At 37.9% G+C, this 21,644-nt stretch overlaps 1 protein-coding gene across 4 annotated transcripts in view; it reads left to right on the top strand.

The window, feature by feature from the left end:
- DPYD (dihydropyrimidine dehydrogenase) overlaps positions 1–21,644 on the top strand; it is a 336,532-nt gene that overhangs the window by 190,522 nt on the left and 124,366 nt on the right. For all 4 annotated transcript variants that reach the window (XR_005953933.1, XR_005953934.1, XM_041421778.1 and 1 more), the window contains one exon: positions 16,118–16,282. Coding sequence is in view for 2 of the 4 variants with exons in the window: in XM_041421778.1 (XP_041277712.1) it covers positions 16,118–16,282 (165 nt within the window). In the remaining 2 variants the exon portion in view is untranslated. The remainder of the gene's footprint in view (positions 1–16,117; positions 16,283–21,644) is intronic.

Here is a 21,644-nt window from a genome sequence, read left to right as displayed (position 1 = left end):
TAAATTTCTGCAGAGGAGAGACTTGATTCTGTGTCCAACATCCTCCATGTCTAGCCTGTTCGAGGGTTCACATTCCTACTAGGTCTCTTCCTTACGTGTGTTCCTTGTCTTTTAGGAAATCTTTATCCAGCCAACCATTTCTCTGCCTAAATGAACAGGTATCATGGGCAGTGGAACATCCATACCTGTTTGGCTTTTGCAGCGTGCGCTGAACTGCTTCCTGCTCCTACTGTAGATGTTGGAATACAGCATCACCCATATTCCTGCTTTTCTGTATATTAATCAAGAGTTCACAGTGTTCTTGCTGATATTCAAAACCACAATGTTAGTGCCTGTTACATACAAAATAATATGACTTAATGGCATAATTGAGGATGTAGTATTTGCATTCAGCACATGTGTTTATACAGTGAAGTGTCTTGATACTGCTGAACTCTCAGGGACAGAAACATCAAGTGCAACAAAGAAAAACATTTTTTTTTCTAAGTGGTGGAAATGAGAGTTGTTTATTTTAAGAGATCTTATGTAAACGTAACTGGGGGAGGAAAAGTAAGGCAGCATTTCCAGCCAATCCACGCCTGCACACACATCTCTCGGCTGGCCGGAGCTTTCCCCTTTGGTGCCGTTAGCATTTTCATTTCAAAAAACGACAGTCTGCTGTGGAAGCAGTAAAAATGTTCAACCTGTGGTTTAAATTATTGATTTTTTTGAATATTGAAGCAGTATTTCAAATGGGTTTTGTTTGAGTTACTTCTGGGTAGAGGGTTCCAGAGGTAATTTGATATCTAAAAGGCTGTGTATTTCAAAGCAATTTCAGTCTTTTGAGTTCCTTCAGCTGATCAGCTGATTGGGTAAAATACCTTATTGTCTCCTGAATTGCAGGCAATAGATAAACTGCAGCTCAAGGTTAGCACATAGACCAGCACACAATGCTCTTGGTGATTCCTTATGTGTACTCAGTGTCCAATCATCTGACAAAAAAATACCTCATTTATTTTTAATGCAGTAACTTATCTTCACTTGAAAAAGAAAAAAATTTTTGAGATGCTAGTTTTCACAATCAAGATGGGTAGAGGTCTGTTTCCTGTATCACTAGGCAGTGACGCATAATTAAAACAAGGTGAATTCATGGTATAAAATCCAATATGTGTAAATAAGAAGTAGGTGCATGTATTTTCACAGATAGGTTGTTACATTACTGCAGAACAGAATGGCTGTAGTGAAAGAGAAGACACTTTTAAAGCACTGACATTCTTTCAGAAAGGGCTGGGTTGGTGGTGGTTGTAAATGTACAATGTTTAGGAAATTAGCCATTCTCAGAACCCTTCTAGTCACAGGAAAAAAAAAAGTAAAAAGATATTACTTCAATAAGGCTCACATCTGGCAGTGAAACCATATTGGAATGAATATTGGAGTTGATGGGAACGGTGAAAATTAAATTAATTGCAGGAATAGGCCCAGTTAAGAAGACTTAATACACTAATGACACTGAATATCACAGAATAATGGTGTGAGTCAGATTTTAGGCAGGTTTTTCTCTTAAGGAGTCTATGGGTTAAAGAGTACCAAAACTAAAAAACAAACTTCACTAAAGTATGGATTATGCAACCCAAAAGTATGGATTATGCAAATTAAGTTATTATGCAATTTATTTGGCAAATATGCATATATATAGTATATATGTTTAAATAAAATTAAAATATATGAATATAAGTTATGAAAAGATGTGTGGCATAAAGAGCTTATGTAATGCCCAATTGGTTTCCATATTAAAATAATGCTACAGTACAGTCCTACATTAACTAGCTTGTGTGAGTGTAGTTTAAGAATCTGCCAGATTTTGTCGATCCTCTTGGGATCTGCCCTACAGTGTTTTGCATTGTAGTTTCTAAAATCCCCTTTAAATCCTGTGAGTTCCTGCTGTACTGGAGTATGCATAAAATTATTTTATCCATCCAATTCTAGGTGTGCAGCAAAGAAGTCTGCCCTGCGCTGTACTGGCTGCATTAGGGGAAGGTTGTCTAAAATAGCAGAGGTGTAAAAATCCAGACCCCTAATACCTCCAAAACCCGAAGCATGCAGTCTATACCTGCCTTAATACTTAATTGTTTTGCCCATTAAGTGAGCATTGGCTGTGCTGTGTAGATTAGTCTCCATATGTCGGGATGAACTTTGGCCAAGAAGAATCTCGGTAGTTCCTGGGTGCATGATGTAATGCTGGATGTTGGAGCTCTCTTTGGCCCTAGTGCAAACTTGGCTTCATTGCCCTTGGGGTGAGATTGCTCGTGTGATCTGGCATGTGGAAGTAAAGGGTATATCCTGTTTCTTAGTGACATTTTGCAGTGACCTGTGCTTTAAACTCCATGGTTCCATGGTAGGAAAAAGAAGGCAAAGGCAATCCCTATGTTCTATTTATCACTACTGTAATTATCCCTAACCAAGGACTTCTTGTGGGGCTAAAACCCTTATTCCTCCTTAAACATCTTTGTCTCTGTCTTTTTGTGTTTAGCATCAGAAGGCTTTTGAATCCTTGCCCAATTTTAAATCAATATTCTGTTGAAATAAGCAGAGAGCCTGCCAGTCAAGCTGCCCTCTCTAGCTCAGGACAGATTGTCTTAGTATTCCAGGTTTGAGCATGTAAGGTAAGCCTTTTGCAGCAGCTCTCAGCTGGCTGTGCCGTCAATGGTGCCAGAGCTCCAGCCGCAGCTGTCGTATGCTTTCTTGCACCCTGTGACAGTAATAGTGGCAACAGTTACCACAGATTCCCAAATGAAACCCTAACTCAATTATAGTGTCTAACAACCACCTTCCTATTGATTTCAAGGGAAATGGACTTCATATCTACCTTATCTGTGTGCGCTGCTAGATCCTCTGATGAGCATATTTACTTAACTGACAGACCTGAGCAATGACTCCAGAGAGGGCTGGGGTTTGGGACCTGGTATACATTTAATGAAAGAGGGCATGCTTGGCTTAGAATGATGTTTTCCCTCGGTGGTAAGCAGGAGAATGGTCCTGCTAGGAATTTCCATGTATTATGGCTGCTTTCAGTTCTTACAAGAATATTTTAATGAGCTTTGATCTTCTTGCTTTATTGAATTTGTTTTATGTCCCACAGGGTGGATTTTTAAAAGCCAACAGAATGTGTCATTTTTCATGGGCATTTAAAAAATGTTAATAGGCATTGGCTAAGCTACTGCTATGGAAACTTCAGGTGAATGTAGAGGAAAACCAGACTTGAGATGGGGCCTCTGTGTCTGCCACAAGCAGATGGGAAACAGGGCTTGTCCTTTGGCATAAAAATTCTGTGTGCACTTCAGCACTTCTCTGCATGGATTTCTGCCTGTCAGAGAGGGTATAACATCTGCAAACACTGGATGTTTATTTATTAAGAGCTCAGTCTGGAAAAGCAGAATCAGCCCATCAGGCCGGAAATCTCCACTTTGAAGCTCTCAAGTGGAAAAACCCATCTCTGTCGAGATTATTGAGCCCATGTGTGGTGCCCCTCATGATGACTGATGGATGAACTCACCGTGCTCTCAGAGGAGATCAGATCTCCTGATGACAGCCCCAGGCATGCTGCTTCTACCCTTCCTGAGCTTGGTCCACCCAGGGTTTGCATTCCCAAATGCTCTCCCTGCTATGTATGCATCCTATCCCAAGTTCTGTATGAGCTGTCCTGCCAGAGAAGTACAGTGTCCTAATCAATCAAAATATGCCAGCTGAGTTTGTTCCATGATGGCGGGAGTCAGAAAAAAACCTGTTAGTCTTTACAAAAATGGTAACTAATTCAGGATGACAGTTTAATTTGCAGTGCAAGGTTTGAGATGCCTTGCAAGTTGGTTCATAGAAATAGTAATTTTGAAAGAATGTTGTCAATATTTTATTTTTCTTTATTTAACCTAAATCTGTTCTGAAAAGTATTTCAGCTACTTTTGTGTCTATGAACATAAAATCTAACAGTTTGCATGCAATACGCTTATGTGCATCCTTACTCTGGTAGCCAATACAAAGAGGAAAATGCTAGGGCTTTTTTAAGAATTTTAAGGTAGATGAGACCTCCAGTAAAAATCAAAATCTATTTTAAAGATCCTCTCTAAAATGTAGTGCTGAATTAAAATTGGTTTGAATCTCTTACAAGATGTTCAAATGCTCAGTTAAAATTCACAGGGGCTGATATTTTCATGGTTTGTTTATCCCCATGCTTATATTGTCCAGATCTCTGTATAATCAGGCTCTGAGAATGTGGCTTAGCCTTGAAATCCCTGATCTTAGAAAAGACCCTTTGACTTGCAGAGGACTTTTACATAGAAAAAGATAAAAGGAGTATGCTCAAAACAAAGTTAATGTTCAAGAGCTCAGTTATCAAAGTAGTAATCTGTGGCTAGATTATAATTGGAATGTAAAGGAAAATATTCCTTTAAATACTTCCACTGTCCCTGTACCTCCTTTCCTACAACTTTAAATTGTTTAGTGCTACCTGGAGAATTGATACTTTTAAAGTTATGTACCTAGCTATTTAAATAGCATCCCAAATAGTATTTGGTATTGTTTCCTTACATTTCTGACCCCTAAATACACAGTAATGTTAATCAATGCTTATAGTATTTAGCATTCTTAATCCTAATGGAAAAAGAAAATACGCAAGGCAATTCAAGACGTACCTAAATATTTGAAATTCATCTCCTTCAGAAAATTTAAATACGTGCTTGAAGGAAGTAATGTGACTCTCATCCTTATTACTCAATCCAGCAATAAAAGTATTTTGGATTATACATAAATTTAAATATAACTTTGGTGAACTGTAATTCCCATATGTTGATTCTTTGTGCAAGAATTTTAACAAGTCCTAAATAGGATTGTAGTTAAAACATTTTTATTCTTGAAGAAATCATATATTTTTCCCCAGAAGGAAGGCATCTAGTCTCCCCTCCTCCTAGGAGAATATAATAGTCTTGATTTACTTAAAGAAATCTGGAAAAAAATATTTTAGTGATAGTTCACAATTTACTAATGGAGTTTTACAAAACAGCCTCTAGGAACAGCTAGAAATACATTGATTATATGGCTACCCTGTGAGAAAACAGTAATTAAAATTATAACACGGATTCTATCAGGACATGTTAATATTTAATTAGGCAATAAATGAGCTTGGTACAGGTGTCCAGAGTTGTTGACAGGAGCTTTTTTAATCCGTGTGGTATTGTCCCTTAAATAAATAGTTACCTCTTTGCTTTTTTCCAGTGTGAAGTTACATGCCTAATTAGCAGCAATTAGTATTGCAGTGTTAGAATTATGAGATGAACTGCAATTCTCTTTTAGTTTTCTTCTAGAGGAGCTCATTCTGTGGCCTAGTGTGTCTTAGCTTCTAGGTCATCCTGTTAGGAACCTCCCGATACAGCTGCTGCCCTATTGCCTTCCTACAGTAATTTGTGTAGCAATTAGAAAACAATATTATAGAAACTAACATTGAGTTTTCTCTAATGATGATATTTGAAAAAAACTATATTAATTTGGCCTCCCCATCAAGTATAAGAAGAGAATTTGTATTCTCCTTTTAAGCATGACTCCCTTTAGTGACTCTGTCAAACTTGCTGCTGCAAGCATGTAATGTAGTTCTTCCTTCTCTTTCCTGGCTCTTATTTCTTTTTAAGGGGTCTTACCTATGTTGCTTCCTTACTTTCTTTTCTTTTTTTTTACTTTTTTTTTTACTTTCTTAGACTCACACTTCTGTAAGTGCCTTTTCATTCAATTTTCATGGGACCATTTAATAGCACTCGTCTAGAAAGAAGTCTTAAGAATTGCTGCTCCTTTATTTGGTCAATTAAATACATTTACTTCACAACAAGTTTTGATCACTGATTAGAGGATGATATTCCCTAACAGCTGAAAATGGGCTAATATTTTTAGATGTCTGTAAAATAATTAATCTGTTAAAGCAAGATAAGTTTTTATGATCTAAATCCACTGTATCCCAAGGGTAAGCATTACAGGCTGAAGTGCTATATTATGTATTCATTTTCCACCTTTGTCAATCTACATAGGTCCTTAGAAGCCATGGTACAGAAATATCAGTTTAGGATACAGATCAAAAGCTGCAATCAGTGCAGATATTGTATTAGAACCTTTTGCTTCTATTTATTTTATTCTCTTCTCCTGAAATCATTAGCATTTCATCATTTGCATCATGTTTTTCTGTTCTTGTGACCTCTTACTGAAAATTAATTAATGTTTTAAGGCAATTACTGAACATTTTTCCCATCAGTCAGCTAAAGCAACCATTCATTGATTAGGTAGTTTACTATATCGAAACACCAAGGCCCAACAAATGTGGAATTGTTTAGGTTGGCAAAGACCCTTGGGATCATCCAGTCCAACCAATAACCCTGAAGTGCAAAACCAGATCCAAAAGCGAATGTCTGCATAAAGATTCAACTTTCTTTCAAAAACTACAAGTTCTACTTCTCTCTCCTTTGATGGATGTGTTTTTTGACCACAATACATTTTGACAGCAGAAATTTAATCATGTCCTTCTGCTTAGACCTTTATCAGAAAGCTGATAAAATGTGTGCTCACTCTGATCACTAGCAAGAAATTTTTAAAATGTCCTTCAGGTTTTTTTTTCTTTCTCTCCTTTCCATCTCTCACTTCCCTGTCTCACAGAGAAACTGATATAAAGCTGATGAGAATTTGGATTTGCTTTGAAAGCATCTTTTGTTCAAAGACTAATTTTAACCTTGTGATAGAAATTGCTTTTTGTATTCTGTTGAATGTGATATCTAGTAATTGTTTGTCAAGACAAAGTGCTGTAGGACATAATACATTTTAAAATTATCTTTCATAATTACAGTAAAAGTGTCCTTATATTCTAATGCCTAGAAAACAAGTAAGTATGTAAAAAAAAAAAAAGAGAAAAAAAATGTAAATGTTTTAATTTTAAAGGAATATGGCCTTGTATTGTAAAAAGTGGCATTTTTAAACCACTCAAGCAAATGTAATTGTCAACAAAGATCAAATACTTAATTTCCTTTTGAAATATACAACTCAACTAGAAAGTATTTGTAGATTTGACATAAACATTATAGTTGCTATTTTTTTTTTTACTTTTACTCCTAATTTGTGTTGTATTTGAATCTCCTAATTTATTATTTTAGCAAGCTTAAGTTTATAATATTGAGACTTGGAGACAGATTCATGTCAGAATTAACAAAGTTGTGGGGCTGGCTGTTCTTTTAAGCAAGGGCAGCAAACCATTCCTATTTGACTTACAGTGGGGAAGGGATTGTTCTGCAATTATTCTAAAGTAAAGAGTAGAATTATTTTTATTTAATACACTGATCTAGTGGGATTATCTAAAGGGCTTGGGATTTTGCTGTCTTCATCACAACTTATGGGTACTGATGGCATTCTGTCTGGGAATTGCATTAGTGAGGAAGGTGTGCTGAGCAAGCAGCAGTGATAAAAGCTTAGGTGGAAATGAAGTTCGGTGTCTGTAAATTTTGAAGTTTCTCATGGTTAAATCTTAAAGCACTAATGAGACAGTATAGAAAAACATTAAATATGCGGTAACTAAACCTCTAACTTGTCATTTGTCTTTCACATTACTTTCACACAATGTGAGTGGTTCAGCAGTTTTTCTCCAAAGTCCTGACACATTGCTTTTTCCCTTATGGGGCTGCAGTTTTCTGTGCTAACTTAGTGATTTGGAAAGCCAGCTTACTCACTGAAGCTGTAGTGTTAAATTGATTTAATAAACACAAATGTGATAGTTTAATGTTGTAAAAGCATTTATGAGGTAATGGTCTGTTTTTTTAAAAATAGTATGTATAGCTCAGATTATTCAGTCAAGAAATGGAGCAGGATATTAAGGAAGATTTACAAGCATTTTTTGTGTTCCAGACTTCTGGAATATAAGTACAGATTTGGGTACTTTCATCTTGCAAACACGGAACAAACAGACTTCAAAGACAAATAAGAATATTTTTAAGGTATCCTTTTCCCCTCTGTAGCATAAAAGATCTTGTATGTAAAAGCTGAAGAAGCACAATTGTAAGTTACATCAAGGTTCCTTTTCAAGATGTGTTCTGTACTAGTGGAGAGATCAGAACACTTATGCTTTGAGTCACCAATGTGAAAAATGCTGGAAAGCTGAGGGAGTAATACGTTTTTAAATTCAGTTCTTATTTTGCTGAAGAAACTTGTAAAATAATTATTTTTATCATATTATCATTATATACTATCTGTCTTCAAGGAAAGGAGAGCAATGAAGAGGAGAGAGAGAGCTAGGTGTAGACTTCATTCCCAAAAGCAATGAGAAAAAAAGAGGTGTCTTTATGGTGCTATACTTTTCATACCTGGTGGTGGAGAGATTAGAGCAGTTTCTGCATGGTGGGATGTTCTGAGATAAGTTTTTCTGTCAGGGTGGTTTTCATTTTTAAAAAATGCCTCTGTGTGCACTGAGGGAAAGAGAGTGAGGAAGTGACATAGATGAGGGTTTGTGCTTATATGGGAAGATTATAGTCTGGCCTATTCCTTCAATAAAAATATGGTAAATGCAAGTGTTAGAAATTGACAGGCAGCACTGTGTGCAACATGTGGTTTGTACACTGGAAGGTGCCAGCCAGGGGCTACATCCAACCTTCTTGGGCAGAAATCATAAGCAAATTTTCTTGCCTTTCTCCATGAGCCAGTAAATCTTCCTGCGTTTTGCAAAAATCTTACTCTACTAGATAAGGTCTTGTAACTGCTGGAATGGTTTTGTGTTTGTAGAGGTCCTTACTGTGCATTTATCATCCAGTTCAGCTGGAAAAAATTCGGACTTGGGGAAATTCAGGACAACGAGTCAGTGCTTTGGGCCTCATAAAAGAAACCCTGCAAGGCTGTAGCATGTCTGAGTTGTGATGGAGAGGAGGGGAGGAACAAGTCGGAAAGGTTGCACAGGAACAGCGCTGTGTGCAGTGGTATTGTTGCTTCAAGTTTCACTTGCCTTTTGTGGATGGTTGAAACTCCAGAAGGGGTGATACTAGACACAGTCTGGCTAGACAGCTGAGTCACAGAAGAGGCAAATCATCACAAGACCTTGAGTGAGAGTTGGCAGGGAATTACGAGGACATAAGTCTGTGATGCCGTTCGTATCTAGGAGGGTGTGCAAACAGCAGTGAGCCAGATTTCCAGAATGCTTTAACTACTGCGATATTAGGCAGGAAAAGGCAAAGTCTCCCCATGTTTTCACTGAGGTGAAATTGTAATAATGTTCTACTAGGGAACTTTAGGGTAGTTAGGGAAAACTGAATCTTCATGTTGGGGAGTTGATTAAAGCATTTAGAAAATAAGCCCTAAAAACATTGCACACATACTAGATATTGAAGTCTTTTCAACCTTTTCAATAAATTTTTGAAATATTGGGGAGAAAAGCACATCATAATTTGGTTAAGTAACTGTGTTCTTCGGCAGTACTTTGTTACTCATTTAAAGAAGGTGGTGTATTAAACATAGTAAGGTAGGAACTTATATTTGAGCTGGTTTTTTACATTGCAATTTACTGTGCACTAACTTTAAGTATGCTGTTTTGAAATACTGGACTTATATTACCTTCATCAGGTATTTATTTATATCTCTCCTTCACAAAGAAGCCATTGTGGCTGCTTTGGTGCTCACTTTGACGTTTAATGAGCAGCAACCCCAGGAATGTACAGATGCATACTCCACTTGGCAAGTATAACGCCCTCCTTTCCTAGAAGAAAGGAAGGTCAAATAAATTAACTTTGTTAGAAATAGTAATCTGCTCATTGTGTTTAATCTTTTTTCTCATATTAATGAGAAGAAACTGACAATGGTCACTAATTCCTATCTGCTTTCATATGTTAAAGCTGAGAAAAGCTTAATTTGAAGTATGAAGTGACTTTCATTGACTTTGGGGGCCAACATTGCAAGGCAAGTTCTCGGTGTCTCTTAGAAGTGTCTCAGAGTGAAGAAAACTCACGTTAACACTTGTTATAGTGTGATTAAATGTATTTTTTTAAATCTAAAAATCTTATTTGAAACTGTAATAGTGCTGCAGCCATTTACATTGCAGAACACCTATACCTCAGGAGTGAATAGTCGTACAATTGCTTAATATATTAATAAAAGCTACAATTAATTTTTTTCCAGAATATATATATCTCCAGAATAAAAAATGCCAGGTGTTCTCTTAAACAGCTATCATGTAAAAGGGGTGATTTTCTCAAACCAATTGTGTTTGATTAGTCTGTCAGTGCCCCAGGAAAGCCAATGCCCTTGTGCCCTACCAGTCTGTCAGTGTCCCATTCCGGGAACCCTTCAGGCACTGGATCAGAGGGCAGCTCCACTGGTGTGTTCAGGGTCACACAGCATAAGAGACAGCCCTTCCTGGGGCTCACAATGGAGCGTATGAGCCACTGCCAGCGCCCTTGAACTCCCACTGACAGTGTACAGAATAACATCCTTTATTAATATAATAGAAGATTGTCACAGGTTAAAGTTCAAAGATTGCTGGTGATAGTATCTGGCTGCAAGATTTATTCAAAGCAGTATATGAATAAGCTCTAATTACTAACAAAAGCTGGCATGAGACAATCAGTGTACATAAAAATACAGTTCTTACCCCATAGGCATCCCTAGGGAGGGAAGGTGGCTCCCTCTGACTGATCCCCGAAGTTGTGATGAAGTATTCCCTATCTTCTCCCCATCTTTAACTTACTTTTATACTATTTTTTATGTTTGGGTGGAGCATGTATTGTGTGTGGGAAGTTTGGCATGTTGACTGCATTCCATCTGGGGAGTAGCAACCACATTTTCTCCCTATAATTTTCTATACTGTTATAATTGTGTCTGTAACTTTCCACTCCTCTCTGTATTGTTTCATCACCCTCCCCACCTTAGCATGTACATTAACTGCAATTTTTGTAATTTTCTTTAATTTTACCCCTCTTTTCCCCACAGCACCCTGTTATTTCAAGTGTTCATTAACATAGTTTTAGCAGAAATATTTTGAAAAAAAGTTGGGAAGAAGACGAATGCTTTGAGCTCTGCAAATCAATAGGAACACATCAGAGCTTTGATATGAAAAATCATACAGATTTATTCTCTTGGTTGTTTTTATATTATTATATATATATTTTATGTATTTACCTAGAATAACTGCATCAACTGAATAGGCATGAGGTGGCACAACTCTTGGGAGACTGCTTTTCTGCAACTGGCCTCTTAAAATGTTTTTCTCCAAATACTCTTTTTTCTTTTTTTTTTCCCCCTTTTTTTAGTTTCTAGGAGACATGATTATGAAATAAAAAGTGAACTCAGTTAATGAAGAGCTGTCTTCTTGGTTCTCCTAAAACAATATGTCTGAGAGAGAGAGGTGAATGGTTTGATTAATTTCTACGTGTCATTAACTTCCATGCCCTCAGATGACAATGTTAATATTCACAATGTGAATTATTTCTCAGGTGATTGGTTTAGGAGGAACATGCAATGCATATACATATTGCATGATCTAGCACTGTGCCCAACAACCCTTTGGATGCCCTAAAACTTGAAATGCCCCTGCTGTCCTGCTTTCATTGGCCATTATAGACAGCATGGTTTAGATTTTACAGTGCAAAAATTTGTGGCAATTACCAACTGCCATGTGGACAGTGTGAAGCAAAGCAAAATCCAGAATGGCTAGTAAGGTATGGACTGATAGATTGATACATGCCTAAATAAATTTAGCTGACTAAAAGCTGCTGAGTGTCTGGACTTTATCTTTAAACTGTTGTCTCAAATCTCCCAGCCCATTAGACTTAAGTAGTTTAGAATTCAATGATCTGATTGCAGAGTTCAGGGATTATTAGAGCAAATGGGGCCTGATCAATGCCTTGGGTCATCTTTTCAGTGTGTTAATTAATTAATCAACAGGAACAGAAATATATGTGTAATGCAAATTAAGTCAGTCTCAAGTTACTAGAATACCAGAATTGGTCATACGCAGGCGAGGGGAATCCAAAAGCAGCAGGATATTAGTGCTTTTATCTGTGGAACACCACTTTTTTGGTTATGTCCTGAACTAGAGATAGTTCCAGGATTACTGTTATTGTTTCTGCTGTGCTCTCCTTTAGAAATGAATAAGCTTGTGAGACAGTGGAAGAAATTTAGTAACTGAACTATTCATGATTCACAGTCAGCCCTTGATTCTTTTTCTTGTCACTGTTTTTCTTCATTTACATTAATCCCAAAACCAGGTTCTTTTGCTGTAATCTAGTACCAAATAGAGTTTCCCTAATCCTCAAGTCCACATTGAATTGCAATATTTCCCCATGAAACAAAGTAATTTTATGTGGTGCTTTCTGTTATCTTTGACAATTTCTTCAGGTTTGTTTTTTTTTTTATTCCCACAGCTTCGTCTTTTTGTGTGGAAAGTTATAATCTTTGTTCTCCCCTAGTTTCTCCATATTTAAAAGTTGTTCTATCTTTGGTCTTCAGAGTACATGAAAATGCTGTGCTGTTTTTCTCAAGGACTGTACATTGCCTCCCTTGAATGAGGGAAGGACTGTACATTGCCTCCCTTGAATGAGGGAGTTAGATACTTGATTTGTTTTGGACATTGGAGACATTCTTCTATTCCGGTATGTGGACCTCTCCTTTCACCTGCGTGCAGGAACCAGACCAACTCATGGCTTAGGTCACGTCTCTGTTTAGAACCAATAAAGTTTTTAGGTTCAAACCCTGAAGTACTTCCTGTCAGGATTCTCGCTTCAGTTCCATTGTGGCTTTTCATGCACACAGTAATTTTTATTAACAATAAAAGGGCTGTGTGCATAGTTAGGATAAAAGGAAAAAACTGGGGTTTCAGAAAAGAAAATGAATTATCAGTGCCAGAATTTGGCCTCACAATTCCTACAAATGGGAAAAGACTGTTCCATTAAAACTCCAGAAGGTGGTTTGTTGCAAACCCCAAGGACTGGAGCACAAGGGCTACTTCAGCTGATCTGCCATCACCTGCTGCTTTTGGAGACAGCAATAGCAATTGGCCAGCCACCAGAATTTTCTGTTATAGTAAAACAACCTGTGGTACCATGTAAAATTCATTCCTAAAAGGAAGGGCCATGAAGTTGGCTAAGCCCAGCCAATAGATCCAATAGCTTTGCCCAGCTCTTCCCTTGTTCAGCTTTCTCATAGCCATGGCAGGAGACAACAGATGAAGAGGCTGGTAAGGCAAGTTCTGTGTAGGTATTTCACACTCATCTCAAAGAGACAATTTTCTATTCTGTTGCTTGTGTGATTTTATTTTGTATGTACATAGACAGATTCCTTGAATCATCACATAAGTTATAAATTCCATTTTGTTTCCATGAACTGTGAGTCTCCCTGTGCCTGGGGCTGTCATGTGCTAACAAGAGACAGGAGAAGTGCCAGAGTGTCAGTCATTACAGACTCTTTCCATCTAGTTTACTCCTAACTAGGGGGGAGCAAATGAGGAATGAGATCTTAAATAAGGACAGCATATCCCTCCCACAAGGAACCAAGACAAAGCAGCCAGGTGGTAATGTTTGGATTTCACAGCCAGGAAGGATTTTTGGAAGCAGAAACGGCTTGGTCAGGAAAGACAAAGTGGTGCACAGACACACCACAGAGGTCTTGAGACACAGAGCTGGCGGGGAGGCAGTGGAAGCCTCTTCTTCATTGGTAGAAACCGATGTCTGTGCTTCTGGGAGGGGAAGGTCCCTGAGCACCAAAGGGGATCTCACAAAATCTGAAGAAAAATTCAATAGTGAGGAAACGTAGGCAGAGAGATGAAATGTGTGTTTACTATTTCATATGGCTCCGTGTATCTCTTGTGGTCATTAAAGTGAAGAACAGCTGCTTTTGAGGCAGTTTGCAAAGTCTGAGCATTCCCTGATTCAGCTCTGTGGGATCCTGGAGAGAGAAATTGTCATTCAGATGTTGACTGTAACTCAGCTCTGGGAAAGAGTGTGTCAAAGCTGTGGGGCGTCAGCAGCAGTTGCAGGGTCTAAACCAGGGTGTCTCCTTTTAGAAGGGAGAGGAGATTGCCTGGAGACCCAAGGCAGACAGGAAAAATTCAGAGTGTTTTTATGTGGAAGCAGACAGAGGCTTTGAGAGAGCCTCACAAGAGGTGTAATCTAGGCTGTAATATCTCAGTCTTTGAATTCTTACCCGTAGTAAAATGAAATGAGTGAAAGAACACCAAGGCTTGCACATAATGAGATAACAAGCGGGACCATTGGTGGCTCCTAGCATTATCTGGCAAACACATGCACACAAGCGAGCCGCAAAATGGAAGTCAGACCACGTACATCATCGTAATTTGCACTAAACCCAGGAGTAATAATTCCCACCAGCAGACAGGCTGTTAGCTCAGGCTTAGTGCCATGCTACAGTAGCTGCATAGCTGCTGACTGCTTTGGAGCGTGGGAGAAGGCAGCCCCTGGCTGCTTGCAGCGTGGCCAGGGTCACTCCCCGCTGCAGCTGCCCCTGTGCGCCCTGTGTCTGGAGGACTCGGGACGGACTGCCTGTCACTGGCTTGTGTTTGCTCACGGGGCACGATGGCCGGTGTGCACCAACAGCTTTCTGGGATGGAGGCAAAGCACAGGCTCCTCTCAGGCAATCTAAAAGGACTGAAATGCTCAAGAGGATAATGTGGAGCAAACTGATGTAAATGGTTCCTCTGTATAAACTGCATAAAATTTTTGTAATTTGTTTAGGGAGCGAGGGGAGTGCATTTTGCTGTATGGTATTGGTTTGCATAAATTCATAAAGTGTTGTGAATTTTTTTTTTTTCTGAAAATATAACTTAACTGTTGAGAGGGAGGTGAAGGTTTTCTGATGAAATGAAAATGGGGGATTAATGGGGTGTCCGTGTTCCAGACATACTAGGTCTGAAAATAGATGAACTGGCTAGATTACCTTGTATGATTTTTACATATGTAAATGGACATATAACTATCTATCAATATAAAATATTAGTGCATATTTACTGTATAATAATTAATTCAACTTTATAAGCAAATTAAGATTGCCTCAAATTTACATACAATGTGAAGAAAAGTCCCTTTATCCTCTGTAACTGCAGCATTTGGCAGATTCAGGAATAAATAATCTTTTGTGGCAAGGGTATGCCTTATCAAACATATGCAGATCAGTGCTAATTAATGCTAATTAAGGTTTCCTGTCTATCTAGCTGGAAAAACGTCCAAATGTTATGAAATCCAGTTAGTATGCCTATTACCCTAATTGTTTTATATGGGATGGTTCTTAATTAAAATATGTAAATTTACCTTAATTGCTATATACTAATAGAGGTTCATGTTATCTCACTGAAAATGACAAGATGGTGAGGAGGGGTACTTAAACAAATAATTCTGATACGTTTGTAAATAAATGACCTTTACTCAAAATTATTTTTAATTGGAAATTGGCAAAAGGAACATTTTGCCATCTATGTTTCTCTTTAGTTTTAAATAATGTCAGAATTTACAGTTCTTTGTTAATATAGATCTGGTGACATTGTGGCTTAATTAAGACTACTAAACAAGTCAACATTTTGTGTGTTTACTACGCGTTTCAAAATTGTTTGCTAGCCTCACATAGACCTTTAGAAATGTCATACTTTACAATATTAATCTTTATTTTCAATTTTTTTTAAATTTGTTTTGATTTTTCTCTCTTTTAATCATACGGTTTTGTTTGTGAAGTTTGATGTACTGGTGTGCTTTTGCTGGTTTCTGACCTGTGCCTTCACAGTAGAGAGGCTGGTGAGCTGCACCTCTTTGAGCTTCGCCTGTGAGTGTAGGACATGGACTTTGACCACCTTTGGGGGGATAGTTCCCAGCACAATTTGAACAATATTTTGTATGGCAGTTCATAAGTGTACATACTGGTGATTTCTTTATAATTATCATGCCATTTCACATACAGAGCAAACATTTTTCTCTTCTGCTATGAGGAATTTAATTGGAGAATCTGCTAATTTAGAGAACTGCCCTATAGTTGTAGCTTTTTTTAAAACACCTGGTACATTTTGGCTTGTATTATATAATATACATCATCAACATAAACCTCACTTTGCAAAATCCATCTGAAAGTATTTCCTATTTTGCAGGATATTGTAACCAATGTTTCTCCAAGGATTGTGCGTGGAACTACTTCAGGTCCTCTGTATGGCCCAGGCCAAGGCTCTTTTCTAAACATTGAACTGATCAGCGAGAAAACTGCAGCATATTGGTGTAAAAGCATTGCTGAACTGAAGGCTGACTTTCCAAACCATGTAAGTGCCACTTAATCATAAAGATGCAACATACATTCTTGGAATCTCTAGTTTACAGGTCTGTGAAACCTTCATATTTAGCATCTTTTCAATAGAATGTAAATTGCTTTATTGACATACAAGTACATTGCTAAAAACCAGAAAAACCCATCCAAATAATATTTATGACAGAAGATTCTGTGAAATTGCTGTCATGCAGAGGACAGTCATGATTTTTTAATTAGACTGATGTTTACTTCCAAATAATAATATCAAGGGAAAGAGTTGATTCCAGTGTGGATGCTCAGCAGTTCTGTTCTAAATAATTTTGTATTTAAGATCATATGTAATTTTTAATAAGAATTGTTACTGTGAATTGAATTTGATCATAAAATGAATATGTGTTCTTTTCATTCTTAATCCAAATGTGAAAGGTGCTTGTAGTATTTTTATAAACAATTGAGTACTCTAGGTAAAAAAACCCGATACTTAAAGTTAACTTCACTGCAAGGATAGAGTTTTGTTAGAGCCTGTTTGGCTGTGGGGAATATCTGTCTCTGAAAGATGATAATGACAGTTGGGAGCAATGACACCAGGTAGCTGGCATAAATGGTTTTCAGGTACTGTTCTTGTGAATAAGGACAACGAGGTAGAAAGTAAAATTCTCCTCAATCATTATCTTGGATAGAATTAGAAATCCCACAGCCTGCGTATCTTCTGTCTTGAAGTTATTACCTCCATGCTTCAGCTATGAGCAAAATAAGGGAACATTCCTGAATATATTATGACATTAAGATAATCAAGAGGTTTTTTCTTATTCCTGGTACTTAAATGTGCATATCAGCAAGTATAAAAGTGTTTAAACATTTCATATTGACAGTAAGAGTGCTGCATGTTTAATATCCTACTTCCCTGTGAATGGACTGGGTGTTTCTTTGCTGAGATTCTTTTTACTTTATTTACTGTGACTGAGCTTCATCAAAATGAAAGCATGAACCCAAAGATAATATCCTATTCCCTTATTTTGATTTTAAAGTCCTTTGTAAAAGTCCTGGATATTGCATGCAGGCAGACTGTTGGCCATTTCTGCTGTGGGAATGCTACCCCACTGCAGTCTTCACCAAAAATCCCTCACAGCACTTTATGCCTGAGATCAAACCATTCTCTTCTGTGAGGAAAAGCACTAGCAGCATTTCAAAAGGAAGATTTGAATTTTCTGAGACCTAGCGTTGTGTGTGGGATGAAGAAGTCCCACTCTTCCAGAGTTCCTGGGGTGAACATCTTCTGATCATCCCTCATTATATGTGAGTTATTACTTTGAGATTGTGAATTCAGTTTCTGCACGTTGGCTATGGCTGATACTGTGGTATCTTTGAGGTTGGTAATGTCTGCGTGGGCATAGGGGAAGCAGCACCCAGCAGTAGACCTTGGCATTGCTTACAGGGATTTTTAAAACATGCCTGTGAACTCATCTAAGAACTGTCATATAATTATAATGGTAAATTTGTTGCTAACTGGAAACAGAATTTTGTTCAGAGGAGAAGTCTCTTGGTGCTTATTTTGAGATATTCTGTATAATTACAGTTCTCAGAATATTCTTCACCCAATTGCTGTTCACTCCTCTAGAAAGGGTTTTTCAACATTGTGTGTTTTATTAAAACCAAAACCAGTTTCTGAGAACTGTTTGTGTGAACTTAATTAACGAGCAAAGAATGACATTTTCTGCTCAAATGAAGGCCAAAGAGATGAGGACACAAGTGATTACAGTAAAAAAACTTATATTACTAAGGCAAATTTTAAAAGCAAATCAAAACTTACACATAATTACTTTTGCTGTGAAATACAAGTAAATTAGAGTGAGATTTATGTTACAGATGAAAAAGATATGAGCAAAATAGCCACCTCACTAGAAAATGATCCCAGTACAGCATTCTGTCTTGTGCCATTGGGAAGAAGCAAACCATAAAGGCCAGTTAAATTCCCCCAGCAGAGGCTAGGATGTAAACTGAATTTTGCAATGTGTTGTGCAGAAGAGGACCACCTGTCACAGCTTCTTGGACAATGCCACTTAACTGTGGCATGTTGCCTCTATAAATCAGGAACTAGTAACTCCTTTGTGCTGTCTTCAACCCCTGTAGTGGGTAGCCTCATTCTTTGTCTCTTCTGTCTTCTGATTCTTGCTTGTAGCTTGCAAATATCTCTGACTGGCAGTCTTACCCTTTCTGTTCTTCTATTAGCTCCTTCCTTTGACCCCAAATCCACCTCAAGTGGATGAGGGAGAAGCTGCCACCACCAGGAACTTGCTTCAGTGCCACCAGCAATGAATAAAATATTGTAAGGGTCCAAGCAGAGGAGAAAGATTAAGGTGTCTGGACTTTGTATGGTACGTGGTAAAGTAGTATCAAAAGCTGCTTACTGGGGTCAACCTACCGCAGGTGGGAAATGCATAAATGTCAGTTTATGACTAGGCCATACCTGAGACACACAGTGGTTCAAGTGCTTTAGTTAGGGGTCTGAAAGAACTAACATTAATGTCACAACAAGTCCCACTTTCCTATTTTATTCACCAAGGAGATACCTAATTATATGGTGAATTGGTGTACTTTTCAGCCAAAACGTGGCTGAAAAAATGATAGAGTATGGTACATTCAAGAAATTAGTTTACCTAGGAAATATGAATTCAGCCAAGTAGAACTCACCTCATGACATGAACAGGAATAAAAATGGTGGGGGAAAAAATTGCTTTTTCATTAGCAAACGTCTACAAAATTTAATCATTGGGAAGTGGCAGAGAAAATTGGAAAAAAGTTATAAAGCCTGGGAGGAGAACTTACTGCTAAAATTTTATATTCACATGCTTGGCAATAGCTACAATCTGGCCATTATCTGTGCTGGGAACTGTGAAAACTGGTGGTGGTAGTATGTCTTGGTGACCTGGTAAAGCAAGGAGCTCTAATCTCTTTAGCATTTGCACTGAGGAGAACAAGCTTGAAAAGAGCAAGATTTGAAAATAGTGAAATACTTCCCTGCAGAAAAATGCATACCAAGGTTACACTAAGAAGGTGATGAACACAATTGCCAAATAGTCCTTCTGCACCATCCTGTAACTGGTGCCCTGTAGATGATAATAAGGTAAGCAAATCAATTGAAAACCTCAGTATGCAAATTAGTTTGGGTCTGGGTATGTGCAGGAGGTCACAGCATTACAAATAAGCTTTGACAGGATACTCCATGAAATAGATTGCAGGGGAAATGTCATTCCCTACCAGACTAAGAGAAGTCTATCACAAACAAGCAAATGTACGAGACATTTGTACCACAGGAAAGAACTGGGATCTTGAAAGAAGATGCCAAATTTAATATTTTTAATAGTGCTTTGTTAGTATTCTGAAGTCTTAAAAGTAAGTTTTTGGCCTCCTAGCTCAACACAAATGAGTTTGATCTCCTGCATTACTCTAGGGAATGTACATAGGATACCAGATTGTCAGCTGTGACACTGAATCTGTGATTCAGATATCAGTGTCACGATGCGTTGAATTGAGAAACCTCTTCTGCTAGAAACAGTAAGTACTCGTGGACCCCCAAACTGAGCTGAAAACTCTTGTCTTAATGTTTGTTCTGCTGCTTGTGGAATGTTGCTGACAGTCTCTCTGACAGTTACTCAGCAGACAGCAGCTTTTCAGGGCTGAAGCTGTTAAAGATGTATTTTTGTTCAACATTTTGTTCAGAATGTCCCAGGAACACCTGTTGGGAGTAGCCATGGTAGAGAGAGTGTGAGAACAGATCACTGGATCCCAGGCTGGTAACCATCTTCTTTGTAGCACTGGGGAGGTTTGGTTGGGTTTAGATTTTTTGATTTGTTGTTTTTTTGGGGTTTTTTTTTTTTTTTTTTTTTGAACTCCTGGAATAGTGCAATTAGTTTTTATACTATGATTTTTTTTTTCTACCATAGAAGTATGAAATCAGGCTGCTAGTTTTGTTTGGATTTGGTCTTTGTGGGTTCTTGATTTTATTTTTTTTTTTTAAATTTAGATAACAAACCCACATTTGGTTTAATTCTACCCTGTGAGAATAGGAGAAGATAAAGGGCTAAAGAGGAAGAGAAATACACTGTTAACAGGCATATATGAGTGCATTGCTCATACAAATAAATTTTAGTGCAGAAACATGCAATGTTCAAAGAGATGAAGTTATAAGGTGAACAGAAATAGACATGCAACAGTTATTTGGATATTTTGCATGGGGAAGCTTAATTGGTTTGCCAGTGTGATCTCTGAAGTGGTGTCCTACATATCAATCTTGTGTTGGACCAGCTCAGGTTTTAAAAACAGGTTTCATCTACAGACTGGGCACGGCATTAATCTATTTATATAAAACTTTTTGCTCACTAAGTCTGCACTAGTAGTAGACCCTGTAATTTGGTTACTGAGAGGGATTGACCAGAGTATCTAAAATTGCTGTAAATCTCCTTCGAGACTTAAAATTAAGGGACATTAGGTGGAAAACTTTTTAAGATACAGAGTACTCATAGGCTTCACAGCTTTACTGTGAGAAGGTCAAAGTTGGATTTCTCACTAGAGGTATTAGTAATAATTAATTTTTGCAGGTATTATTATAGCTTTTGCTTTTAATGGATATTTAAAGGCCTGTGGGATGTTGTACATAGTATTTGCATTTTGCAATACCAGTCACAGACTTGCTTCAGGTTATAAAAAGCAATAGTTTTGCACTTCCTGGGCCTAATATAGATAGCTTTACCTTTCTATTGCAGAGAAATGATACTTTGTAATCCAAATACCTACTAAGTTGTATCTCCATGTGATATATCTTATGCATTTTGACAAGCTCAGTATCTACAATCTTGGAATAAAACATTTATAAACAATCATGTAGGGCCGTGCCCATGTGGTCCTCACTTGGTACCAACATCAACCCATCATCTTAATGGGGAGGGTATGTGCTGTTCATTCTCAGAGGACTTTGCTGAAAGTCCAGATGCTTCTCTGTGGGTACTGAAAAGGACAGATCATAGGGGAGGGCACCACAAGCTGGGCTGCCTGGAAGCCTGCACACTCCCAGAGGTGCAGAATAGCTACCTGGGTTGCTTATCTGAATTTCAGGCCCTCAAATCACATTAAAAAAGCTCCAGAAGTTGTTATTGCTGCAGCTTAAACTTCCCAAAGCCAGCCATCATGGATGCTTGGTAGGAGGTGAAAAAACCCACACAGCAGTTGTTAAATTCACCATATGGAAAAAATCCCTTTCACTACAGAAAACTGGCAATAGGCCCATTCCCTTAACATCAGAGGAAATCCTAGCTGAAAAGGGAAGGTGAGGTTGGAATAAGGCATTCACATGCATTACCTTGTCCAGGAACAAAATC

The sequence above is a fragment of the Onychostruthus taczanowskii genome, unplaced genomic scaffold (assembly GCF_017590055.1).
Source record: "Onychostruthus taczanowskii isolate IOZ18803 unplaced genomic scaffold, ASM1759005v1 scaffold7, whole genome shotgun sequence".
NCBI lineage: Eukaryota > Metazoa > Chordata > Aves > Passeriformes > Passeridae > Onychostruthus > Onychostruthus taczanowskii.
The sequence above is the reverse complement of the archived record's forward strand: the minus strand, read 5'-3'. Positions and strand labels throughout refer to the sequence as shown.